Here is a 22,846-nt window from a genome sequence, read left to right on the forward strand (position 1 = left end):
GAGTGACAGCAAGTAATTGAGTTAAGCAATAAGAGTACTATATACAAAGAACACTGGATTTAAAGCAAACTTTTGGCACATGAGCCAAGAATGGTTTCTACATATTAGTGAGGACAGTGGTGAGAAAGCACATCAAAAGAAGAGATCATAAAATGAAAACTACATAATGTAAATTTTAGTGTCTACAATGAAGTTTTCTCGAAGCCCAGCAAGCTCATCAGGTTACATATGTCTAAGGCTACATCTGTACTCTAAGGGCAGAGGTGACCAGTTTCAACACAGAGCCTGGGGCTCATCAAGTTGAACTGTTATTTTCTTCTGACTGTAGAGTTTGTCAGCCTGATTTAGGAGAAAAAACAGACCAAGAGAAAAACAAGGTTATATATTTCTCATTATTTGCAACACAAAGCATTTAATAAAGGAAATCTAGGCTTGTGGCTGAGGGAAGGAAAACAAAGCTACTCCTTTGGGATTACAGGCATTTTAAAAATTTTTGCATGACATTCATGTTACCTAGAAAACTTCAAGGGACAAGAATCTAAGGAGAGAACACACTGCACTATGTTCTATTGCTATGGGGGTCCCCAAAATGAATCACTAGGCATTTAAATATCAATACATAAAATAGCATTTTAAAACAACTTAAAATGTTTAATAAATAATTGAGAAATGCAGGTGATGGCTAGAAATAATTTAGAGGACAGTAAAATATGTAATAAAATGCTATGTATAAAAAAATCATGTGTCAAAATTCTAAGCAGTCTGCAAAGTATGAGTGAGGAGACTAGAAAATTAAAAGTGCCATTAAAACAATACCATTAGGAAACCAAAAAAAAAACTGCATAAACAGGAAAAAGATTCTGAGTGCTGGGAATTGTTGCAACCTGAGTTGTACTGCGTCTGTGATATGCCTGGCTGATACAGTATAGTAGCTGCCAGGAGTGATGGCCCGCTCATGGATGCTGAAGCAGAAGAACTGCCTTGAGTTCATGGCCAGCCTAAACTGCCAGGTAAACCATCTCAACAAAATGAAACGAAACAAAGCAAAACAAAACTCAAAACATCAATCAGTCAATCACAATGGTTACAACCCGATACCATCTAAGAACCCACACCCCTCACCCTTACTTTGAACTTATTTCTAAAATGAAATAATCGACTATGAATTCTTTAGGAATGTATTTGTAACACAAAATGTACCCAAGAAGAAAGAAGTTGATTTACTATTATGGTTTTTTTTCCCCCCCTTTAAGACAGGGTCTTGCTGTGTAGTCTGGGTTAACCTTGGACTCAACTGTGTAGCCCAGGCTGGCCTCTAACTCTCAGCTGATCCTCCTGCCTCAGTCTCCCAAATGCTGGGATTACAGGCGTGCACCAACATGCCCTATGGTCTCATTTTTACATGATAAAAGAAGCTAAGAGAAAGGAGATGAAAAAAGGAATTAAGATGTGCTAATGTACAGGAAACAACTTACCAAAGGAGTATAAACACTCCATCCTATACACACATACTAATGAAAAATGAATGAATGAATGGTAAAAAAGTTAATTCATTTTCCCAGGGTTGCAATTTTTTTTAAATCCTAGAGCTAAAATTTAAATTTGTTTCTCTCATGTTGATTTGTTACTAACCCATGAAAGTCTCCATAATATTTACAAAAAATTCTCTACAAGAGGAAAAGAGCACATTACAGATTTAAAAAATACTGAAATATAATTCACCATTTAAAGTATAAAATTCAGTTTTGAAATATTTTTCTATTAACTTTAAATTCTAGGTCAAACCATAACACAAAATTTGTCAATTTGATTGTTTGTAAGTGTGCACCTCACTGGTATATAGTTCTGTGCAACTACCGCTGTATTGGTAAAATTTTTCCTATCACTGTAAACCAGTACTGGCAAACCTTTTGGAGCCTTCAGTGTTACAAAGAGCTCACTGTGACACGCAGCCATACATTCACCACCCCTGGTCTTAACAGTCACTCAATAATCTTTAACTTTCCATTCCCTTCTTTTACCAGCTCCTCAAAGTTTTCATGTATTATTCCGTCTCTGCTACTATGAATGCACCATATATGAGGAATCATGTTATTTGCCCATTACGTCTGCCTTCACTTACTACAAAGTCTTCAAGGTCACTGATGCTTAGCATACTACAAGGACTTCTTTTATATGACCAAAATTCTATGATAAACAGGATAAGACCAAAAAGATGAATGTTTAAATTTAAAAATTTCTTATAGTGAAAGACACATTTGCCATTACCTCTGCCTTCGTAATACTCCACTTGAATACCTTTATCCCCTTGTTCCTGTTACATTTTGAAGCAACTTTGAAAATCCTCTTTCCTGAGTGTGCTTAGCAGCACTGCCACAAGTGCCCGGATATTCTCAAATGATTCAAAGTGCTTACTTTTCACAGTTATTTTTGACTTTGAGGAAGAGTCAGGAGTTACACTGTGCTGGATCTAGTAAGTAAGGTGGATGTAGACACACCATAACATTTTTACAAGCGGCTTTTGCACTGGCTGGTGGCAGCAGCATGCACTGTATTTGTGGTTATATCCCATAAGAACACTCACAAAAGAAAGTTTCAAAACTGCTTCAGAAAGTAAAGAATGATGACATTATGTCCAAAGCAAGAGGAACTGTTCTAAAAGGGATTAATGGAAATGTGTCTTTTATTGTAATGTATTTTTACCTAAACAAACCAAATGTTTGATCAATTCTTGCAGACAATATTGTTTCTCCAGTACTTTAGTAACTGACAATTCTGAGTAATACTTCAACTGGATAATATTGTCCTGAACAGCAATGTACAAGTATCTGCTGAAGTCCCTGGTTTTTGAGTACATACCTAAGAGAACTGCTGTATCACATGGAAATTCTGAAGTTTAGCTGAGAACGGGTCACACTGTTTTCCAAGCAGCTAAACTACTTTATATATCCACTAGCAACGTGTACTCACTAACAATTTGGCCAAAATGGAGTAACAGGTGCCAGACTGCCCTCCTGCCCAAAACAGCAACAAACTCTGAGGAAGGAAAAAACGATCGGGTCTTAGCACAAATAAGAGGAATCTGCTTAGGGAGAGATCAATGGAGTGCCTGAGCTGAGACAAAGCTGAGCCCAGGCAGGACTCACAGGACCCAGTATTAACAGGGAGAAAGCTATGCAGACAGAGAAATCTAAAAATATGCAGTAGGTCCTTCTCAGGTATTCATATTCAGCTAAGAAACACAAGTATGTGAATAAACTAGCTGAGATCAGTGAAGACCTACAAAAAAGAAGAAAAAATGTCTACTACTCAAGGCTGAGAATAGTGTCTATATCCTTAAACTAATCTAGAAAAGCCTCACAATTTGTGAATCACTAGTTAAGAGTACACATCAGGTTTTTATGACTGTAGTGGGAAAATAAGCCTTATGGAGAATAGTTTCAGTGCTACTTTAACAAATCTTGTAAGACCCAAAAAGATCAAATCATTTCCAACTAATGTTAACTGTGGCAGAGTAATTTTCACACACATGTACAAGAATACAAAAACATTGGGGCTGGGGATTTAGTTCAGCTGCATAAACACCTGCCTTGCAAGCAGGCGGTCGTGAGTTTGGAAAAAAGAAAAAAAAAAAAAAAAAGGATACAAAAACATCCAAGGACTGACAAGACAAAGATTCACAGTGTCTTACATCCAGCCAAAAGTAACCAGGTGCCAGGAACAGCGGCACAAGTCTATACTCTCAGCAACTTGGGAGACTACGGCAAGGATTCTAAGCTCAGGGCTAGCCCTAGATAACTTAGCAAGAAATTCTCAAAAGTAAAAAAGGACTAGTGATATAAGTCAGTGGTAGAGTACCCCCGAGGTGGATCACTACTACCACTAAAAAAATAAACAAACTTGGCATGCAATGACATAAAAAATGAAGAATCTAGTCACTGAAAATGATCTAAAACAGACACAAATGTTAAAATTAGTTAAAACAAAACAAAAAAAAACCCTTGCAATTATATACAGGTTTAAAAAGTTAAGGAAAGACATGAAATTTGTTAAACTTGTAGAGATTAAAAACTGTAACAGGTGAAATGAAGATGCACTAGATGGAACAAACATTAGATTAGATGTTACATTAAAGAAAACATGGGAACCTCAAGACAGCTCAAAACTCACCCGAAACCAAAAGCCATAAAAGAAAGCCTAGGGGTTACAGGACAGGGAACAGACAGAATTTCAGTAGGCTGGAGGGCAATGTGAAACAGCTTTGTATTTGTGTGATGTAAGTAAATTGTGGATTTAAAAAGTACGTGTTGGAGGAGGGATGGAAAAAATATTTTAAAATGGTCAAAGTTTTTCCAAATTTGAAGAAAATTTTGAGCCAATATACTCAAACTCATGAAATTTTAATGATGAGCAACAAAAATGGTACCAAGGAATAACATACTCAAATTGTTTCAAATCAGTTTCCAGAAGAAAATCTTAAAAACAGAGGGAAAAAAGACAAATTATTTATACAGTAACAAAGAAACAGCAGCAGATTTCAAACTGAGAGTAAAGCAAATGAGAAGAGTAGAGCAATGTATTTAATGTTCTGAAGAAAAAAAACTATTAACCCAAATTCTATAACCAGCAAAACTGTCTTTCAAAAACAAAGGTGAAATGAAGACTTTTACAGAACTACAAAAGTTGAAAAAACTCAACACTCTTGCAGTGGAAGAAACATCGTATTTCAAGCAAAAGAAAATGAATATTGAAACAGAATTATTTACCCACACAAAACATTAAGAATGTTGGAAATGGTGCCTTAAGTATGAAATAAGATTATTCTATCACATATCCCATTTCAAATGTTACTTCAAAGTAGAGGTAATTAAAGTATATATCATAAATGCTAATGTAACTGCTAAAATAAGAGTTGAATAGTCCAAAGGAGAAAAAAAAGAAAACATAAAATTTATTTAGTCCTAACAGGAGCAAAAATGAAAAACAGAAGAAATAAACATAAATATAAGAAATTGAAGTATCCTTGTCATTAATCATATTAAATATAATTCTAAATATTATAAAGAAAAAGGTGAGGCTGAATGAAAAAACAAAACTCAATTCTATGCTGTCTATATTTTACAAGTAAAGATATCAACAGACTAAAAATAAAATAATAGAAATATATAAATTCTAATCAAAAGGCTGGAATGGCTTTATATTAGTACCTGAGAAAGTTGATTTCAAAGCAGAGACTATTAACAGGAGGAAAAAAGTTCTTAATATGATAATAAGAATCAATGCAAAATACTTCTAAATGTTCATGTATCTCACAGTACTAGTTCAAAGTAATATATGAAGCAAAACTTGACACAATTTCAAAGGAAACAAATTACTGTTTCCAAAACTGGGGACAAAAAAAGTGGGGGGATGTAGGTCAGCAGCACAGTGCCTCCCTGACAAGCCAAAAATACATAAATACACACATACATACATATGAATAAATACTGAGGATTTCAGTGTCTGTCTTACAAAAACTGACGGAATGAACAGACCAAAAAATCTGCAAGGCTATAGAAGATCTGAACACTATCAAACACAGTGGTCTAAATGATAGCTATAGAAATAAAGGAGTTAGGGGCTGGAGATTTAGCTCAGCAGCATAAGCACCTGCCTTGTAAGCAGGCGGTCGTGAGTTCGATCCCCGGTACCGATAGGAAAAAAAAAAAAAAAAGAAATAAAGGAGTTAGATTCTGGGAAGATGGCAGAACCGTAAAGCAGCAAAGTAAACAGCCTCTCTGAGAGAGAAACAGCCCAGATGCTGCAATATAGCATTCTGGAGAAGACCAGAAGGAAAGAAATGGGTCCCCTCGACACAGGAAGAAACTGAAGTGAGAACTGAAGCCCACAGAGAAAATTTAAAAAAAAAAAAAAAAAGCAAGAAAGAAAAAAGAAAAAGAAAAACTTAAAACAGAAGGCGGTAGCTGTGAGACGCGCTGTTGGAACCTGGAGACATATGGTTGCAGTGAAAGCAGGTGGCTGTCAAGCCTGGAGGCCTCAATTGGGAGATGGAGATGTGGTGGTGGAGGGGAACAGGAGACTGGAGAACTGCTGGCTGCAAGTTAAGTGTGTGTGTGTGTGGGGTCTCAGTCCTCCCATGCGAGTGGGCAACTGACTGGGACATTTTGGAATTGGGCAGGACAAGCTCAGAGCCAGAACTGCAGTGGCTTCAGTCAGATTTAATTGCTTGGACTGAGTCCCACCCCTGTGCTCGGTCCAATAGCCAAGGTTGAGGTTTCCCTAAAGCTATCCCTAACCTACCACAGCCAACCAGCGCAATGCACACTAAACACTACAGTGGTGAAGACTCCCTGTGGTCAAGCTCCAGAGGGAGGCCCCAGCCTGGCCTGGCCTGGCCGGCCCTACCCTGCCCCGCCCCGCCCCTGCTTATACTCCAGCAGTCATCAGCAGATTGAAGAGCAGAAATTCCTGGCCAGCACGCTTCAGAGTGATTATAAACAATACAGGAAGTGCCAGGGGCCCCTGTACTACCCACTTGTTTGGAAGAAAACAGGAACATGACAAGAGGAAGAAGCAAAAGGCAGTCTCTGGCCTCCAACCCAAGCAGTGCTGGCCCAGGAGAGATAAACACAGAAGAGATCGGGAGTTGCACACCTGAAGTTTCTAAAGTAATAGCAACTGAAATAAAGAAACAACTCCATGAAGCTATAAAAGAACTTAGAACAGAAATACTGTTACAAGTAAAGGAAGATATAAGAAACATAATAAAAGAAATGCTAAGCACCTCTCAAGAAAACACAGATGAAAGAATGAAGGAGCACAGAGGGAAACCTTCAAAGAACAATATAAAAATATTTTAGAATACATGAAACAGATTCAAGGAGATTACCAAGAAATTAAAAACTACATTGAAAGCTGGCAAAACTGAAAGAAACTAAAGACAGGTTTGCAGCTTGCTATTGTGAAAGGAAAGATCTCTTAAAACTAACAAGGAAGCAGAATGTAACAATACATAGGCTAGAAGATATGAGGATCTATAACTTAAGAATAAAAACTGTGAGGGAAGAAGCAGGAGTAAACACAAATGAAACACAAACGCTATTTACAGAAATAAAGAAAACTTCCCAAGCATAGGAAAAGGAAATGAAATTCAGATAAATGAGGATACAGAATTCCAGTCAGCTACAACAAAAATAGATCTACACTCAGACATATAATAATCAAGATCCCAGAAATTCAACACAAGAACAGAATATTAAAAGCTGTCAGAGAAAAGAAACAGATCACCTATAAAAGAAAACCCATCAGAATCACAACAGACTTCTTAACACAAACCATCAAATCAGGAAGAGCTTAGAGTAAGGTATTCTAAATTCTGAAAGAAAATAACCTCTGGGGCTGGAGATTTAGCTCAGCGGCATAAGCGTCTGCCTTGCAAGCAGGCAGTCGTGTCGTGATTTTGATCCCTGGTACCGATAAAAAATGAAAAAGGCCAAAAAAATTTAAAAAATAAATAAATAAAATAACCTCCAACCCAGACTGATGTAACCTACAAAACTATCTCTAAAAATTAATAGAGAAGCAAGATGCTCCCATGACAAAGAGGAACTAAGGGAGTTCAGAACCACCAAACCAACCCTACAAAAAATACTTAAAGACATTCTAGAGAGAGAGAGGAAAAAAAGACCATGGTTTCAGGAACAGCGACAGAGGGGGCTCACTGAACGGGGCAGACAGTGGAATGAAGGGGAAAAGTAGGCAACCAGTGGCAGAAAAATAGCATGGCAGAGATGAGGCAGAGAATGTTGGCCATAATCACTAATATAGATGGCCTCGATACGCTAATAAAGAGAAACACAGACAGAGTGGATCAGGAGACAGGGTCCATCAAGATGCTCTTAAGAAATATAATTAACCGGAAAGAGGGTTTAGAGAATAAAAGTCAAAGATGAAAAAACAATGCTCTCTGTGACAGGGAACCAGAAAAAAGTGGGAGTAGCTCACCCATCAGCTGCAGATTGGTTGGAAAGACATAACACTTTTATACAATGGAGAACTACTTAGCTGCAAGGAAGGAAAACCTTGAGGCTCTTGTAGGTAAATGGATACCAACTTGAGATCAAGTTCAGGGTTAAAAAGGTTTTGAACCACTTGGGTGAATAGTGGGTTGCCTCCCTAATCTAAAAACTAAAGGAGTTAGTGGGATGCAAAATACACAATGCACCCTGGAAAAGTGAAAGGAGAGGAATTGTCTAAAAAGATTCCCTAAAAAGATTCTCTAAAAAGGGAAGGCATTTGGGGCTGGGGATTTAGCTCAGCGGCATAAGCGCCTGCCTTGTAAGCAGGCAGTTGTGAGTTCGATCCCTGGTACCGGTAAAAAAGAAACACACACACACACACACACACACACAAAGGGAAGGCAGTGGTTATTGTTAATCTTGATTTGAAACCCATATTGTTTTTATCGCTGTTTAGTTTGGTTATTATTCTGTTCCAGTTTGTCTACTTATATTAGTTTTGATGGCATGGATGGATATTCCAAAGATAGGATACACTATGGTAACCATTTCTGATTTCCTATTAATTTGAAGCCCTGTATTACTTTCACTGTCTTGTTTTGACTGTTTTTTAAAAATGTTTTGCTTGATAGTATCAAGTCTGATACTATTCTTTTGTTTTGACTGATTCCATTTTGTTAGGTCTCACTTGGTTTTATTCTCTTCAAAATAGAAAATAAAATAAAAAATAAAATAAGAAAAACAGGAGTTAAATTAGAAATCAGTATCAAAAAGACCTTCAGAAAATTCCCCAGATACTCAGAAACCACGTAAAATAAACACTGAAGCCCCTCTCCAAATTTTTTAAAAATCAAGTCTTAAATTAATAAAAAAATGTAAATACTTCATTAAATAGTAATTAAATATAAATTTATAGTATTGAACATCATATTAGGAAGTACTAAAAAAAAATGAACATGTGTCCACTTCAAGAAAATAGAAAAAGAACAAATTAGATTCATGCTCAAAGCACAATATATTAAACAGCAAATTAATAAATTATGGAATTCATCAAAATTAAGAACTTCAGGTCTTTGATGGACACAAGAAAAATAAGTATCAGCCACAGACTGGAACAAAATATTTCCAAAGTATACCTGATAAAGAACTTGTATCCAGGATATATGATTTGTAAACATTCACCAGTAGGAAAATAATCCAATCAAATAACAGATCCTAAGCAAGTACTTCAACAAAAAGATACATACACGGCATATAAGTATATGAAAAGATACTCATTATCATGGGTCAGTAGACAATACAAATTAAAATCAGATTATCACAGAGGCCTACAGTGAAGAATGAACATACACCAACTACTAGAAAGATGACAGAAGGGCTGGAATATCCTCTGCTGGTGAGAAAGCAAACCATGTTGAAAACAGTTTGGCAGTTTCTTAGTAAACTGTACATCTACCAAATGATATAGCTATTCTAGCAGTAATCTGCACAAAAGAAATTAAAATACATGCCTTGGTAAGGACTTTGGGTATGAATGTTTTTAACAACTGTATCTGTAATTGTCCCAAACTAGAAGCAACACAAATTTATTTCAATAGCAAAAGTAGGTAAATAAATAAATTGTGGTACAGCCCCATAAAAGACTGTTATCAGTAATAAAAGAAATGTAGCATTCCTATTTATTACAACATGAAAGATTTTAAAATCATGCAAAGTGAGAGCAGCCAGAGCTCAGTCTGAAGTATGCACAGTGATTCCATTTGTACAATATAAACTATGTAGTGGTCACCAGGGGGTATGATATTGCAAAGGGACAGGTGGAAATTTTTGAAGATGTAATTCTTTAATGTGGTAGGAATTTCAATGGTGTACATGGAAATTCAGTCAGGTTCTAGTCAGGACACAACAAGGACCATCTATAATGCAGTGATACTCATTACATAATAGCTAGTAAGGTGGTTACACATATGTATAAAACATTTTTTGCAACTTTGTATCACTCCTAGGAATATAATAGAAACCTGTAGAAGGAATAGTCAGAATTAAAATTCTATCTGGTGGTGGAATGGAAGAGAAGGTAAAAAGGAAATAAAATAGGCAAGCAAAACCTGAGGAATAAATGTTTACTAAGATGGTATGTTATAATCAATGTTTTAGAATATAATGTTTGCAAACTTAAGTTTTGCTACATTCTAATATCTGGCTTATTTAGCAACACTAAATGACAAAGGCTGAAAAACCAAAGTCTCTGATGTGGCAAGCCAGTATTATTTAAAGGTGATGTGCCACAGTCTCTTTGTAAAACGATGTCACCGAAGATCCGCAAATAACCAGGTTTATCAGGGACTTGCAAATAACCGACGTTACTCAGTTTTCAAACCAAAACTGTTTCTAACCACAAGATTACCCTGAAAGAAGCAACCTAAACTTGTAGTACTAAAACTACTGGTCTATTTTTACAGGTACACAGTATTGCCTTAGCACACTGGAAAGTTGAGTCAGGAGGATCACAAATTCTTACCTGGCCTGGGTAACTTAATGAGATACTGTCTAAAAAACAAACAAAAATCTACGTGTAGGCATTTTATTACAGTTACCAGCATTTGGTTACTGCAGTCAGGAAACTCAAAACAGACACAAAGATAAGGCTGGAAATGAGTGAGGGTAATAACTTGGTTGCCTCTTTGCAAGCTGTGTGCACTGGAACCTGGCTGTGGAAGGGGTACTGGTACTTCTTAAAAGAGAAATTCATCTGAGATACAAAATTCCAGTAACACTGGGAAAGCCTGTTTTCTACTTTATGGACATAGGAGGAATGACATACCCATCTGAAAAAAATGGCAATATCTAATTTTGTAAGAGTTTATACAATTTTTTCATACATGTCATTTACTTTTACTGCCCTCACAAATAGGTTTATCCTTCAATTACAGATTTTAAAAAATGAGCCCCAGAAAGGTTAAGTGACTTGTTCAGTCTTCAAGCTTAAATAAAATGGAATCGTTGATGCCAGATCTAATTCGAACATCTGTGTTCTTTCCATTAAATAATACCACCTTTAATAGCATTTTTAATTGTGCCAGGCTGAAAATGCTTTCAGTATCATACACTTTAAAGAGAACACCTCTGACAAACAACAATGTGAATGGCATGGAATATCAAATCCTGAAAGCAATACTAATAAGACCAAGGTTTGGTATTTCAAGATTTTATGTGAGCTATGTATGCTTCTAAAGGTTTAATTAGAAAAACAGAAAAGCTCCAGTTTTGTGTAAACTGTAAAGATTTACCTGAATGAAAAGGAAACTGTTGCTTGGCTTCACCAGTATGTGCATCCCAAATAATTGTAGTCTGAGATTAAAAGGAAAAGAATAGTAAGTTGCTGTGAAGTAAAATGGAGTTTATCATAAATTGGGTGTCTAAATTCATTAAAGCAGTATGTAAGTCAGAGTAGAAATAACTTTAAACATTTATTTTATTGCAAACTGTACAAGCTATACTCCATTTTTGGAGGAAATTATGACACAGTTCAATTTTTCCCTAATGATTTTTCAGTTATTTTACTTCAAATAACAATAATTAACCGACAACAAAATGTTTATATTAGATTGTCGCACAAACTTTACTGAACTTATGCATTTAATATTAAGACTCTGTAGGTATTTTGTTATAAGGTGACAAACATTTGATTGACTGTGAATTTAGCTAGTTCTTAATACTGAGTAAAGCTTACACCAGACACAGGCAGCTGACAATACTTGAAACAGGAACCTAACTGATGATTCACGGCAGTGACTATTATCAGGGCTTTTGTGTCTCCGTCCCCAACCTTCATTTTTCTTACTTTTTGTACTTAATGAATATAAAGTTTGAACCAGTTTTCTCTCCATTTCCCTCATAGCACAGTCAATTATTAGCATAACTTTCCCTACATTAAAAAAAATCATACACCCTTAATTATTTTGGAAGACTGTTGTAGAGGGGACAAAACTCTATTTTTACTATATTCTCAGACTGCTTAGGTGATAAAAGCTAGTGTATTCCTGCATTTCTTAGTTTCAATTAATTACTATGGATTCTACCAACAAACTGGCTCAAAGATTTTCCAAGGAGTCATTCCAGAGCCAGATTCATTCTTGTGAAAAGTAGGGAATCAAAAAATACAGGAATATGACATTTCAGCATAGTTCACAAACATGAAAGATCAAGTGAGCACATTCCTGAATGAGCAGATAGACAGAAAGCATTCTATTATGATCATAAATTTGTATGTGAAATTCTCAAATGTTAATGTTCTGTTTACATGATTGCTAGGAAAGGAAAAAAATTTACTTTCAATTACACTCTGTAATACATGAACCTTTACAGAACTTAGAATAATGTCCATTTACCTTATCTACTCCAGCACTTAGGATGAAATTTCCTTTCTTATTCCATTTTAATGCAAATATAGGGCCTTTATGCTGCCCTAAGGTGCTAGCAAGATTACCTGAAATTCAAAGAGAGACTTACAAATTTCTTCAAACTTTAAAAATCAGATCAACCACAAAGTAAAAAGGAAAATGCTTCATTTACCATCTTTAGTCCATATTCTGGCAAATCCATCATACGAACCAGTTGCTAGAAGTGTGCCTTCACTCTGTTGAAAAACACAGTTTTTTCATTACAATACACAAAAATCCCATTTAATTATTATTTAAATACTTCATGTTTAAATCCCAAAGCACAGTAGACCACATTTTCTTCACTTCAAAACCTACCTCTTTTACCTATAAACGCTAGGAAAGACCTACACTGCTGAAAAAAAGGTGGTGTTTTGGGGAAGCTTCTTACCCAACAATGATAGTACTTGCTCTGTGGGCACCATCAATAATAAAATTCTCGGGGCTGGGGATTTAGCTCAGTGGCATAAGCGCCTACCTTACAAGCAGGCAGTCGCGAGTTCGATCCCCGGTACCAATAAAAAAAAAAAAAGATATAAAAAAATAATAAAATTCTCCAGCATGTCCAGCAGCCTTCTATCCTCAGAGATACACCTAAGGATGGACACAGGTAGTGGACTGGGAAGGCTATTAATATCATAATTTTAAAATGATTTAATAAAAGAAAAATCCTTCTAAAACATTTAAATATAGCTGGATCTTGTGATATGGCCCTTCTTATTTTGTGTGTGTGGTTTTTTTTGTGGTGGGGAGGAGTAAGCAGGGATTGAAGTCAAGACTTAGCGCTTGCCAGGCAGATGCTTGTGCCACTGAGCTAAGCCTCTGGCTGTCAAGGCCTTTCTTCTAAATCCTTTACTGTCTAGACAAAGTGTGTATATTTCAAGCAATACTATTTCAGATCAACAGATTCTTCAACACTGAGGACTTCCCAACTATGTCACATTTACCAATAAAAGGAGCAACAAAAAGAAGGGCCAAAAAAAAGAGGACAGGCAGCCTGTAGTTAATGATTTTACCATGAGGAAAATTCCATATAAATTCGTCTAAACTATTTCCTTCCTATGCCTTACTGTAACAAGTACATTACAGAACAACATCTTAAATAGACTGCTGCTGGGGTAGGTAAACCCTGCTTCACTTTGTGCCTTCTTAATGCTTCTGATAAGGGCATTCAAAATAAGATCACCTACTTCCAACCTCATAAGCCATTCAGCTATACAGGCAAGGACTACAGGACAAAGCCCTGCTTGGGATACAGAAAATCCCTTATAATTCTGTCTAAAATGGAGTTTGTTGAAACCAAAATCAAGTTCTTATTTTCAGAATCTATGCAATGTCGTTTCCTTTAAACTAGTTTCAAAGTTTTCATTCATGAGCCACTCAACTAACAAAAAAATACTTTAAAGAGACATCTCATGGGGCCTTACCTCAATAATAAAAAAAAAGAACCATTAATTAAGGATAAGGCTTTCCCCTTTCGGTAAGACATTCAAGTTCACAATTGAATAATACATTTCTGAAAACCCCACTGTTCAAAACTGTAATTTGCAATTGTGAATCACCAAACTCAACAAACCAATGATCTTTAATTAACTATCATTTGTAATGTAAACTATAAATTTCATTAAATATAGTCACTGAGACAATCAGTGTAAAAAAACTCTAGGGTCTTTTGACCTAAGAAACAAGTGTCCATAATAAGAAGCTAATTCTCAGTCCTAATCTTACAACCAAAATAATAATAATATAATTGCCAGTATGTACTTTGACAGGAAGGACAAATGCATTACTGGAAATTTTGGAAGTATAAAGATCCTGCTATGAATTCTGGAAGGATCTCAAATGAACTAAGAACCTCATCTAGAATAATCATCTTAAAAGACTGATTTCATTCCTCAGAGTAAGACTTGAAACAAAAAAGTTGTTGGCCAGCAAAGGACAGCAAGTTCCTTTGCTGAGGAAAAGACACATGACCCTCGGTATTCTTTGCAATGATTAAACAGTCTAAGAGGTTTTTGGCATGGGGGAGTGGGGAGTGGGAGGGGCTGTACAAGTATGAGGTGTATTTGAAATTAAAATGGTCAAGATATACCAATAATATCAAATTTTTGATAGGCAGATTCTTATTGCTACAATAAATCTTGGATGCAAGCTAATTAATAATCTCTAAAGAGTAGTTGGCAATGAACTTTGGGTAGTTCATGACATAACCAGCAAAATGAGAAAATTTTACATGTATCTCATAACCCCCAAGAAAGGACTGTTAAGGTTTTAGTATGTTACCTATTATTATGCTGACATTTTCTACCTACTGCCTCATTTACATAGGTACCACTTCCATATTTCCATTTTACACATAGGGAAAATAAAACATTGAATGGTTAAGTAATAATTATACCAAGGTTATACTGCTAGATAACCCAAAGGCTGGAATCTGAAACACTAAGTGTGATTACTCTAGGATCAGCCCTGGCTTTTAACATCACATTTGGAGATGGAGACTCTTGGTTTGTTATTAGTGAAATCTAAAAAACTCAGAATAGGAAAGTCCCACTATCAGTTTTAGCTCCAAGGAACCACATATACTAGTGGACAGCAGAATGATACTCACATTCCAATCTAGGGATGTTACATCCTTGTTGCTTGGAACATCTTGTCCTCCTTCTCGTATGCAATGTCTAAGTACTAGCTGTGTGGAACCACTCGTGCTATTTTCACTAAGATTCCATATTCTTGCTGTTGAGTCTCCTGACCTACAAAGTATGCAATACATTTTGAATCTTCATCACACTCTCAAGTATCTCAAAACTCAAAGCAACACATTTGTATCATCACTAAAAAGGTAAACAGAAAATAAACTAGCAGGGATTTCCATTTCTAATATTTTCCCCCATTTTGCATTTTGGGACACTCAAAACATTCTTCAAGTATAGGTTTAATTGAAAGTTCTAAAACTATTTCATGAAGGAGTAAAGATCTCCTGAGGCAACATAACACAAGAAAACAACACAAACTCCAGAGAAATAGAAATAATATGTTAACAGAATGTATAACAGTTCAGCAAACTATTTTAAAAAGCCACATTAGAATCACTTTGAGAAACATACCCCGATGCCAAGAGATCACTAACAGGGTTCCAGGCACAGATAAAAACTTCAGATTCATGGCCCCGTAACACAACTGCTTTATTAGGAGGGATTTCAACATCCCCATCTACTTCCATCATATCAGTATGATTATCTACATCATGAAAAACAAGTGAGAAACTCCAGTTAGGTAATACTGTAACAAGAGCAGAGACCTTGGCAATTAATTTTCCTTTATAATACATAATATAACTTTAAAAGACCACTAACAGGATAATATGAACATGACTACATAGTATCACATGGAAAATAAATTCTAAACTGAAGTATGAGTGTATTATCTTTAGACGTACACATCAAAGGGATACAGGGGTGAGGGTTAGGAAGAGAAGGGCTTCAAAAGGTTAGACCTACACATGAGCAAAGTGATAAAATGGTTTGAATTAAATTTGATGTGCAGCGATACTATTCTGAGTTTCTGCCAGTAGGGGCTGCTGGTATCATTCATATTACATTACAGTCACCTTCTATCTCAACATCAGAGCTCTACCGTATTTGCTAATAATAAATGTTTTGAATTTTATTTGGAGATAAAGCACAGATACAAAAATTCATTTAAAAATAGAAAAGGGCTAAGTATTTTTAAATGAAATAGTTAATAAAGTAAATCTAGCTTTCTGCAGCTTTAGGAATAAAAATCTGGAACCGTGTAATACAAGTTAGGAAAAAAACTTAGTGCAAATGAAGTTATTTCAGCTTGAAGATAGGATGCTTCAGCAAAGCAAAAATTCTCCTAAAAGGGGGCTTTTAAAAATTCTTAGCTCACTTGCTATGGTGTGTGCTCCATTCTCCTCTCCATTTGCTGTATTTTCTCCATTTTTTGCAGATCCCTGTTGGTTGGTTGCAGCTGCAGCAGCTGCAGCAGCTGCCGCCTGTTGCTGTGCAAGCTTATCTCGGTAAGCTTGCTGTCTCGTCTGTACTACATCAGGCATTACGGCATCTATCAGGGACAAAGACTCTATGGGTCGACCATCAAACAAGGTACCATCCTGGATTTGGAAAATCATAGGAAGACAAATCAAAGACAGCATTTAGGGTTACTTGAATTCAGTGAACAGCAGAAGTGAAAATCTTCATTTCAAAAAAGCTGTTTGTAGTTAACTTTCTAAATTCATAAAAGGAGAAAAAGGAGGAAACTAACAGACTATTTAACTATAAATGGCTATTTAAACTTTGCCCTTCACTTAGTTCATGTGGTTAAATGCTGCACGCATATAGCTGAAAGGTCACTGTTAAAAACAAGAGGATAACACACAGACTCACCACATGATAAAATTTATTAGTTTTGAAATTCTGTCAGGCAAAAAACACAACTCAAGAGAAATAGGCCAGGGAATAGAACAAGAAGTCTGTCCCTGCATCATAAATATAGTTTGCTCTCTGTATGAATCTATAAATTCAAGTAACTGCAGATTAAAAATATTTGAAGGGGAAAAAAACCCTCTGTACACTTTTTTCTTGTCATTATCTCACAAATGATACATAATAACAATTACTTGCATAGCATTTATATCACACTATGTATTATGAGTAATTTAGTGATAATTTCAACTGCAAGGAAGGATGTGTGTAACACATACAAACATTATGTTATTTCAAATAAATAAGCATTAGCAGAAAATGGTTTTTGTGGGGCTCATGGAAATAATCTTCAAGGACACCAAGAAGGTGCTGTATTTCTTTGAAATACCGAAACTTTTACAAAAGTTTTGCTGGACTCAAATTTTCTAGAGATTTGATTAAATTATTAAAAGAAGAAATACACTTTAATTATTGTGCCATTATAATCATCTTGTTTCACTAACGATGAAATGACATTAGTAAATAAGGTTTAAAGATTTGATACACAGATAGTAGCTGCGTGTGATAGTACTGCATGTGCGCTACTGAATGGCATGTCAGTGCCATTCCAAGTATGAACCCGGAACCAGCAGCAAGGCTGCCCCTTGTGAATTATAATGCAGATTAAGGAACTGGGTGCAGCTCAGTGGTGTATCACTTGCCTAGCAACCACCCCTGTGTTTCATCTCTAGCACAAGTGTGAAGGGTTCAAACCTATGGAATCTGAAGGGAGGCTCAGGAACCAGTGTTCATCAAGCTGCGTATATGAGTCTTACCTACAGTTATGTTTGAGAAGTACCATCACAAGGCAACTATCGCTTTTTATTTCCCCCCCCATGGAAAACCCCTCCTGTTTATTTGAATAAACAAAAATAAAATAAGCTGCATAGGAACAAGTTTAAAGTTCAAAGAGACACCAACTTTGTTTTTAGGCTGTAGCGGCTGGTACAGCATCTCCTTGCTACCTTCTCCAGCCTTCTCTGTGGAGGATACATTCAGAAGCCTATTAGCTAACACGGGAGTGCTATTGCTTTTACATGTTGTGAAACTGCTAAATTTTCCAAAGTTCCATTTATTGACATTATGAAGCTCATCATTAATGTAAAAACAAAATCTCCAGTGAGCATAGAAAAGTGCTATAAGCACAGAACAAGCCAGAAATACGATCAATTCAAATTAGCCAAGAATGTGTAAATGGTGGTTCACTTAAGTTGGTGAATTTACACTCTTGATATTCTACAGTGTCTTGATAGAGTGTGCTGAATTATGAAATTACAACACACCTTTCTTAATTAACAATTAGAGTATTAAAGAAACAGGAGAAAATAAATTGTAAGTAAAACCACAGAGATACGTTGTTGACCTATTACGTTTAATTTAGACAACGTGTTTTCCCCCAAATGAGATCACCTCTAGCCAATGGCAGAACCTAAAAAGCATACTTTGAAAGACAAAGTATAGAGACCAGAGAACATGGCGGACAGACAACAGCAACTACCAGAGGCTCTCTGAAAGGTTCGGCTCAGAGGCCAGAAATAATGCGGACTAGGGAGACACGAATCAGTAGAGATATGCTCTGCTGACTCAGGAACGAACTGGGCTGAGAGAATCCAACTTGGAATACAGTCCTGGCGCTAAAATAGGAACAGAAAAATCTCGGTGTGGAGGCTCGACTCCGCGCCATCGGAAACCGGTTTGGATTTCCCGCCGTGCGGCGGCCGGCTATCTCCACAGCGGCTCAGCAAGGAGAGACGCGCCGAGCTCTGGGAGCGCCGAGCTCTGGGAACGGGAGAACGGAGTCGAAAAAAAAGGACGGACAGAGGTGTACACGAAAACTGACTGGTGGCGAGGTGAGTGAGAATCTGACCCCCCACCACAGTTTGACTCTAGCGGAGATCTCTCTGGGCGCCATTCCCCTCTCGGACGGGATTGGAGAAAAGTGCCTGGCCTGAGTGACGCTGCTGGCGGACTCTCTAGGCTAGACTAGCCTAACCCAGATCCCAGAGCCGGACGATGGCCCGGAGGAGCGACTGACTTCCGCGTAGGCTGCCTCCTCCGACTCCCTGGTGCGCAGCGGTGGGCGGGAACAACTAGCCAGCGCAATTTGATCAGGCTGTGGCTGACAGGCAGGGAAGCCGGGCCTCCTTTGTAAGATTGCATTTTATAAGGAACAAAAAATATGGGGAAGGGAAGCAACAAAAAAAGCTCCTCGGCCCCCAATCCTGAGAAACAGGCAATAATGGACGCCGCACCAGTATACATTAAGCACCATATTGAGAGCCTCATAGACCAATTCAGGAATGAAGTTATCAATGATCTGAAGCTAGAAGTATGCAGAATAGTTAGAGAAATGCTAAACACCACCCAGGAAAAAACAGATGGTGGAATGGAAGAACAGAAAAAGAGGGGAGAATTGCTTGATGGAGAAAACAGAGAAAGCATTGAGTATGTGAAGCAGGTTCAAAGGGACTATCAAGAAATTAATAAGTCTATACAAGACTGGCATAACAGCTTGAAAGAAACTAAGGACAGACTATCTGAACTGGAGGGCAGACTTGAAATATGGGAGAATGAAATGAAAAACTTCTTAAAAATAACAAAGAAACAAACAGCAATAATACAAAGACAAGAAGATGATAAGAGGAGCCACCACTTAAGGATTAAGAACATAGAAGAAGAAGTAGGGACACAAACAAATGAATTACAAAAGCTACTCACAGAAATAATCCAGGAGAATTTTCCTAATTTAGCAAAAGGTAAAGATACTCAGCTGTATGAGGCATACAGGACCCCAGCTACCTACAACCCTAACAGAGAAACACCCAGGCATATAATAATAAAAATCCCAGAAATTCAATACAAGAACAGAATATTAAAAGCTGTAAGAGACAAGAAACAGATCACTTACAAAGGAACACCCATCAGAATTACAGCAGATTTCTCTTCACAAACCATCAAATCACGAAGAGCATGGGGGGAAATAATTCAAGCTTTGAAAGATAATAATCTCCAGCCAAGATTGAGATATCCTGCACAACTGTCCCTGGAAATTGATGGAAAAACGAGGTGCTTCCAGGATAAAGAGGAACTGGGGGAATTTGCAACCACCAATTCAACTCTACAGAAAGTATTGCAGGATATTCTAAAAAAAGAAAAATACAAAGAACCCAGAAATAGTGGCAGGGAGGCCACAACGAATGGAGCAGAGAACAAAATGAAGAAGACAAACTGACAGCTACTGACAGAAAAAGAGCTCAACAGAAATGAGACAGAGAAGATTGGATGATAGGAACAGCTATTTTTGAGAAAATGACATCTTAATAGGTAATGCTGATTCAGTACCATCTTGTTTTGAAGTCTCATCTAGCTTTTGTTCTTCTGTCTCCAATGGTCTAACCAGGTTGTATCTTATTGGATTTTGTTATGTACGTTAGTATAAGCAAAAACCTTTTAAAGACAAGGAGATTATACAGAGACCATTGTTCATTTTCTGTTAGTCAATTCCAAATACTCTATAATGCTGTCATTCTCTTAAATGGTTTTACATTGTTTTGATATACTTAATGCTACAGTATATGAAGTTGTACTCAAGGACTTCAGGGAGGGAGTCAATATGGTAACTATTTTTAAGTCGGAAATATCTGGTGGTGAAACACTATTCTGCTTAAAAGGTTATGTTTTGATCTGCCCTGTTTCGCTGTTATGCCCTCTTTTTCTTTTTCTCAATCTCCACTCCATTATATACTTTTTTATTGTTATCCATTTAATTAAAGGGAAAAATATAGCAGGATATAATATAGTAACCCACTTTGACTTTCTATTTTCTCGATTTGAAGCCCTGTATTACTCTCACCATCTTGTTTTTGACTGAGGTTCCTCTATTCTGTTTTGCTGAATAGTATCAGGTTCGAAAGTTTAGGCATCAGCTGAGAAGATAATGAGATTCATTATAACGCCCATTCTCGTTGACTTCTATCTACTTTTGAAGACCTACAATATCTCCAATGTTTTGGTTTTGTCGGTTTTATCCTTTACGGTTTTGTTCAATAGTATTACAACTAACGATATAGGCAATTCTATTAGAAATAGCGGGAGGCATTAGGGTAACCATTGTTGATCACCTTGTATTATGTTTTTATATTATCTATTATATCCACCCTTTTGACTTGACCGATTCTGTTCTGTCATGTCACATTTGGTTTTACTCTCTTCCAAAAAAGCAATAAGAACAGTGGGAGCAATGAAACCCAAAATGTGTAATAGTCACTGTACAAAAGAGAGGAAAAGAAAATGCTCTAAACTATATAACTGCATGTATATTTAAATGTATAAGACAGAAAATGATATCACAGAGTTCTAATGGATCATTGAACAGAACTGTTTGCAGTATCATTGCTGGAATGTCCACCCTATAAACTTTAATTCTGTGACTTGAACAATTATTTCTAAGATGGCAATATGTAATCTATTAACTAGTGATTTCCTACTGCGCATTTTTTTTCTTCTGTAAATCTGTATAACTTGTACCCTTCACTGTTTTTTTTTCTTTTCTTTTCTCCTTAAATAAAAATTAAAAAAAAAAAAAAAAAAGACAAAGTATAAGACTATCAAGACATAATTAACTTAGTACTGGGAGTTTTTCAGTCGCAGAAAGGAAATCAGAAAGAAATCTATTTTAGTACACTATATACTTATTGTAACATAGACACAAGCACCACAAGTGTTTCAGTTAAAATTCTTGCCAGAGGCAAAGATGTTAATCTTTTAAATGAAAGTAAGAGAAAGCTCTACATGTCCTGCATCCTGGTCATACATGGTAAATTTAAGTTAGACCAGAAATTTACAAACTACTTCTACAGAAAGCCATATATCAATTTTCCCAGAGAAGGTCTGTGTCACAACTACTCAATTCTGCCATGAGTGGCCATAGAGACAATATGTAAATGACTGTGGTTGTGTTCCAATCAAGTTTACAAAATGAGGGAGCTCGTAGGATTTGCTTCATGCACGTACCACAGTGTACTGCCCGATGTGAGCAAGAGTAGCTAATGTCCCTGTAAGTGGTCAGGGGCTTGGATTTACTATATGATAGGCATGTGTTTGGTGAGTCATTAGTATTGTCATGTAAATACAGACTTACTAACAGGGTAAATATAACACCTGAAATAAGCTATATTAGACAGGCAATAGTGTTAAGAGGTAGATTCACTCAATTATAAACTGGCAACTTAGGGTATATGCAAGTAACATTGAGTTTCCAATATTACACCTAAATCTGGCCTCATGATGCTGTATTCAGAAAAATTACTTCCTAGTGTTTACTTATAAAAACACAATAAGGGACATACACTACGGATAATGTTGCCTGGAATTGTAAGTCATCATGTGCCTTGCCTGTGTGATCTAATACTCTTAATTTTTAATCTTGTGAAGCTAAAGGCAGATACCAAATAAGCAAATAAGACAACTAATTAACCACACACATACGAGTACAGGTTAATATTTAAAGCAAGCCAGCCTTACCTCATTGATACTAACTTCTGCCTCTACATACTGTAGACCTTTCTGGATGATAGAGATCAATGCAGCAGGTGGGACAAGTGCACCATTTATGTTAGACTGACTTATATGGCTTTCTATACCAAAGGTAAATGCTGAATGAGAAAATCCTAAAAGCAAAAGAAAAGATAGGAGGATTTATTTTCCTAGCAGAAACATGCTAAGTCATATAAATAAATCTCTACAACCTTTCAAAAATCACATTCCATCATGTAAAATCCTAGAATGGCAGCCAAGTATGTCCTTAAAGAATATGAAAACCTAAACATGTTAGCCTTTATATTTTTTTCTTTCTTCTTAATCTTCTGTTTAAAGTTTCTTGCATACACTTGATTACATG

The 22,846-nt window shown here is 36.5% G+C and overlaps 1 protein-coding gene across 13 annotated transcripts in view; it reads right to left on the minus strand.

The window, feature by feature from the left end:
* Positions 1-22,846, minus strand: part of Tbl1xr1 (TBL1X/Y related 1) — a 169,060-nt gene that overhangs the window by 15,258 nt on the left and 130,956 nt on the right. For 9 of the 13 annotated variants that reach the window (XM_063227196.1, XM_063227187.1, XM_063227195.1 and 6 more), the window contains 7 exons: positions 22,471-22,616; positions 16,373-16,595; positions 15,568-15,700; positions 15,072-15,213; positions 12,594-12,657; positions 12,410-12,507; positions 11,309-11,369 (listed from right to left, as the gene is read on the minus strand). In XM_063227196.1, coding sequence (XP_063083266.1) covers positions 11,309-11,369; positions 12,410-12,507; positions 12,594-12,657; positions 15,072-15,213; positions 15,568-15,700; positions 16,373-16,538 — 664 coding nt within the window. In that variant the 5' untranslated portion in view covers positions 16,539-16,595; positions 22,471-22,616. The remainder of the gene's footprint in view (positions 1-11,308; positions 11,370-12,409; positions 12,508-12,593; positions 12,658-15,071; positions 15,214-15,567; positions 15,701-16,372; positions 16,596-22,470; positions 22,617-22,846) is intronic. The other 4 variants (XM_063227193.1, XM_063227191.1, XM_063227190.1 and 1 more) reach the window with 1 other exon arrangement.

Source organism: Cavia porcellus, unplaced genomic scaffold (genome assembly GCF_034190915.1).
Source record: "Cavia porcellus strain 051 isolate PalLab524CR breed Dunkin Hartley unplaced genomic scaffold, mCavPor4.1 scaffold_17, whole genome shotgun sequence".
NCBI classification, from domain to species: domain Eukaryota; kingdom Metazoa; phylum Chordata; class Mammalia; order Rodentia; family Caviidae; genus Cavia; species Cavia porcellus.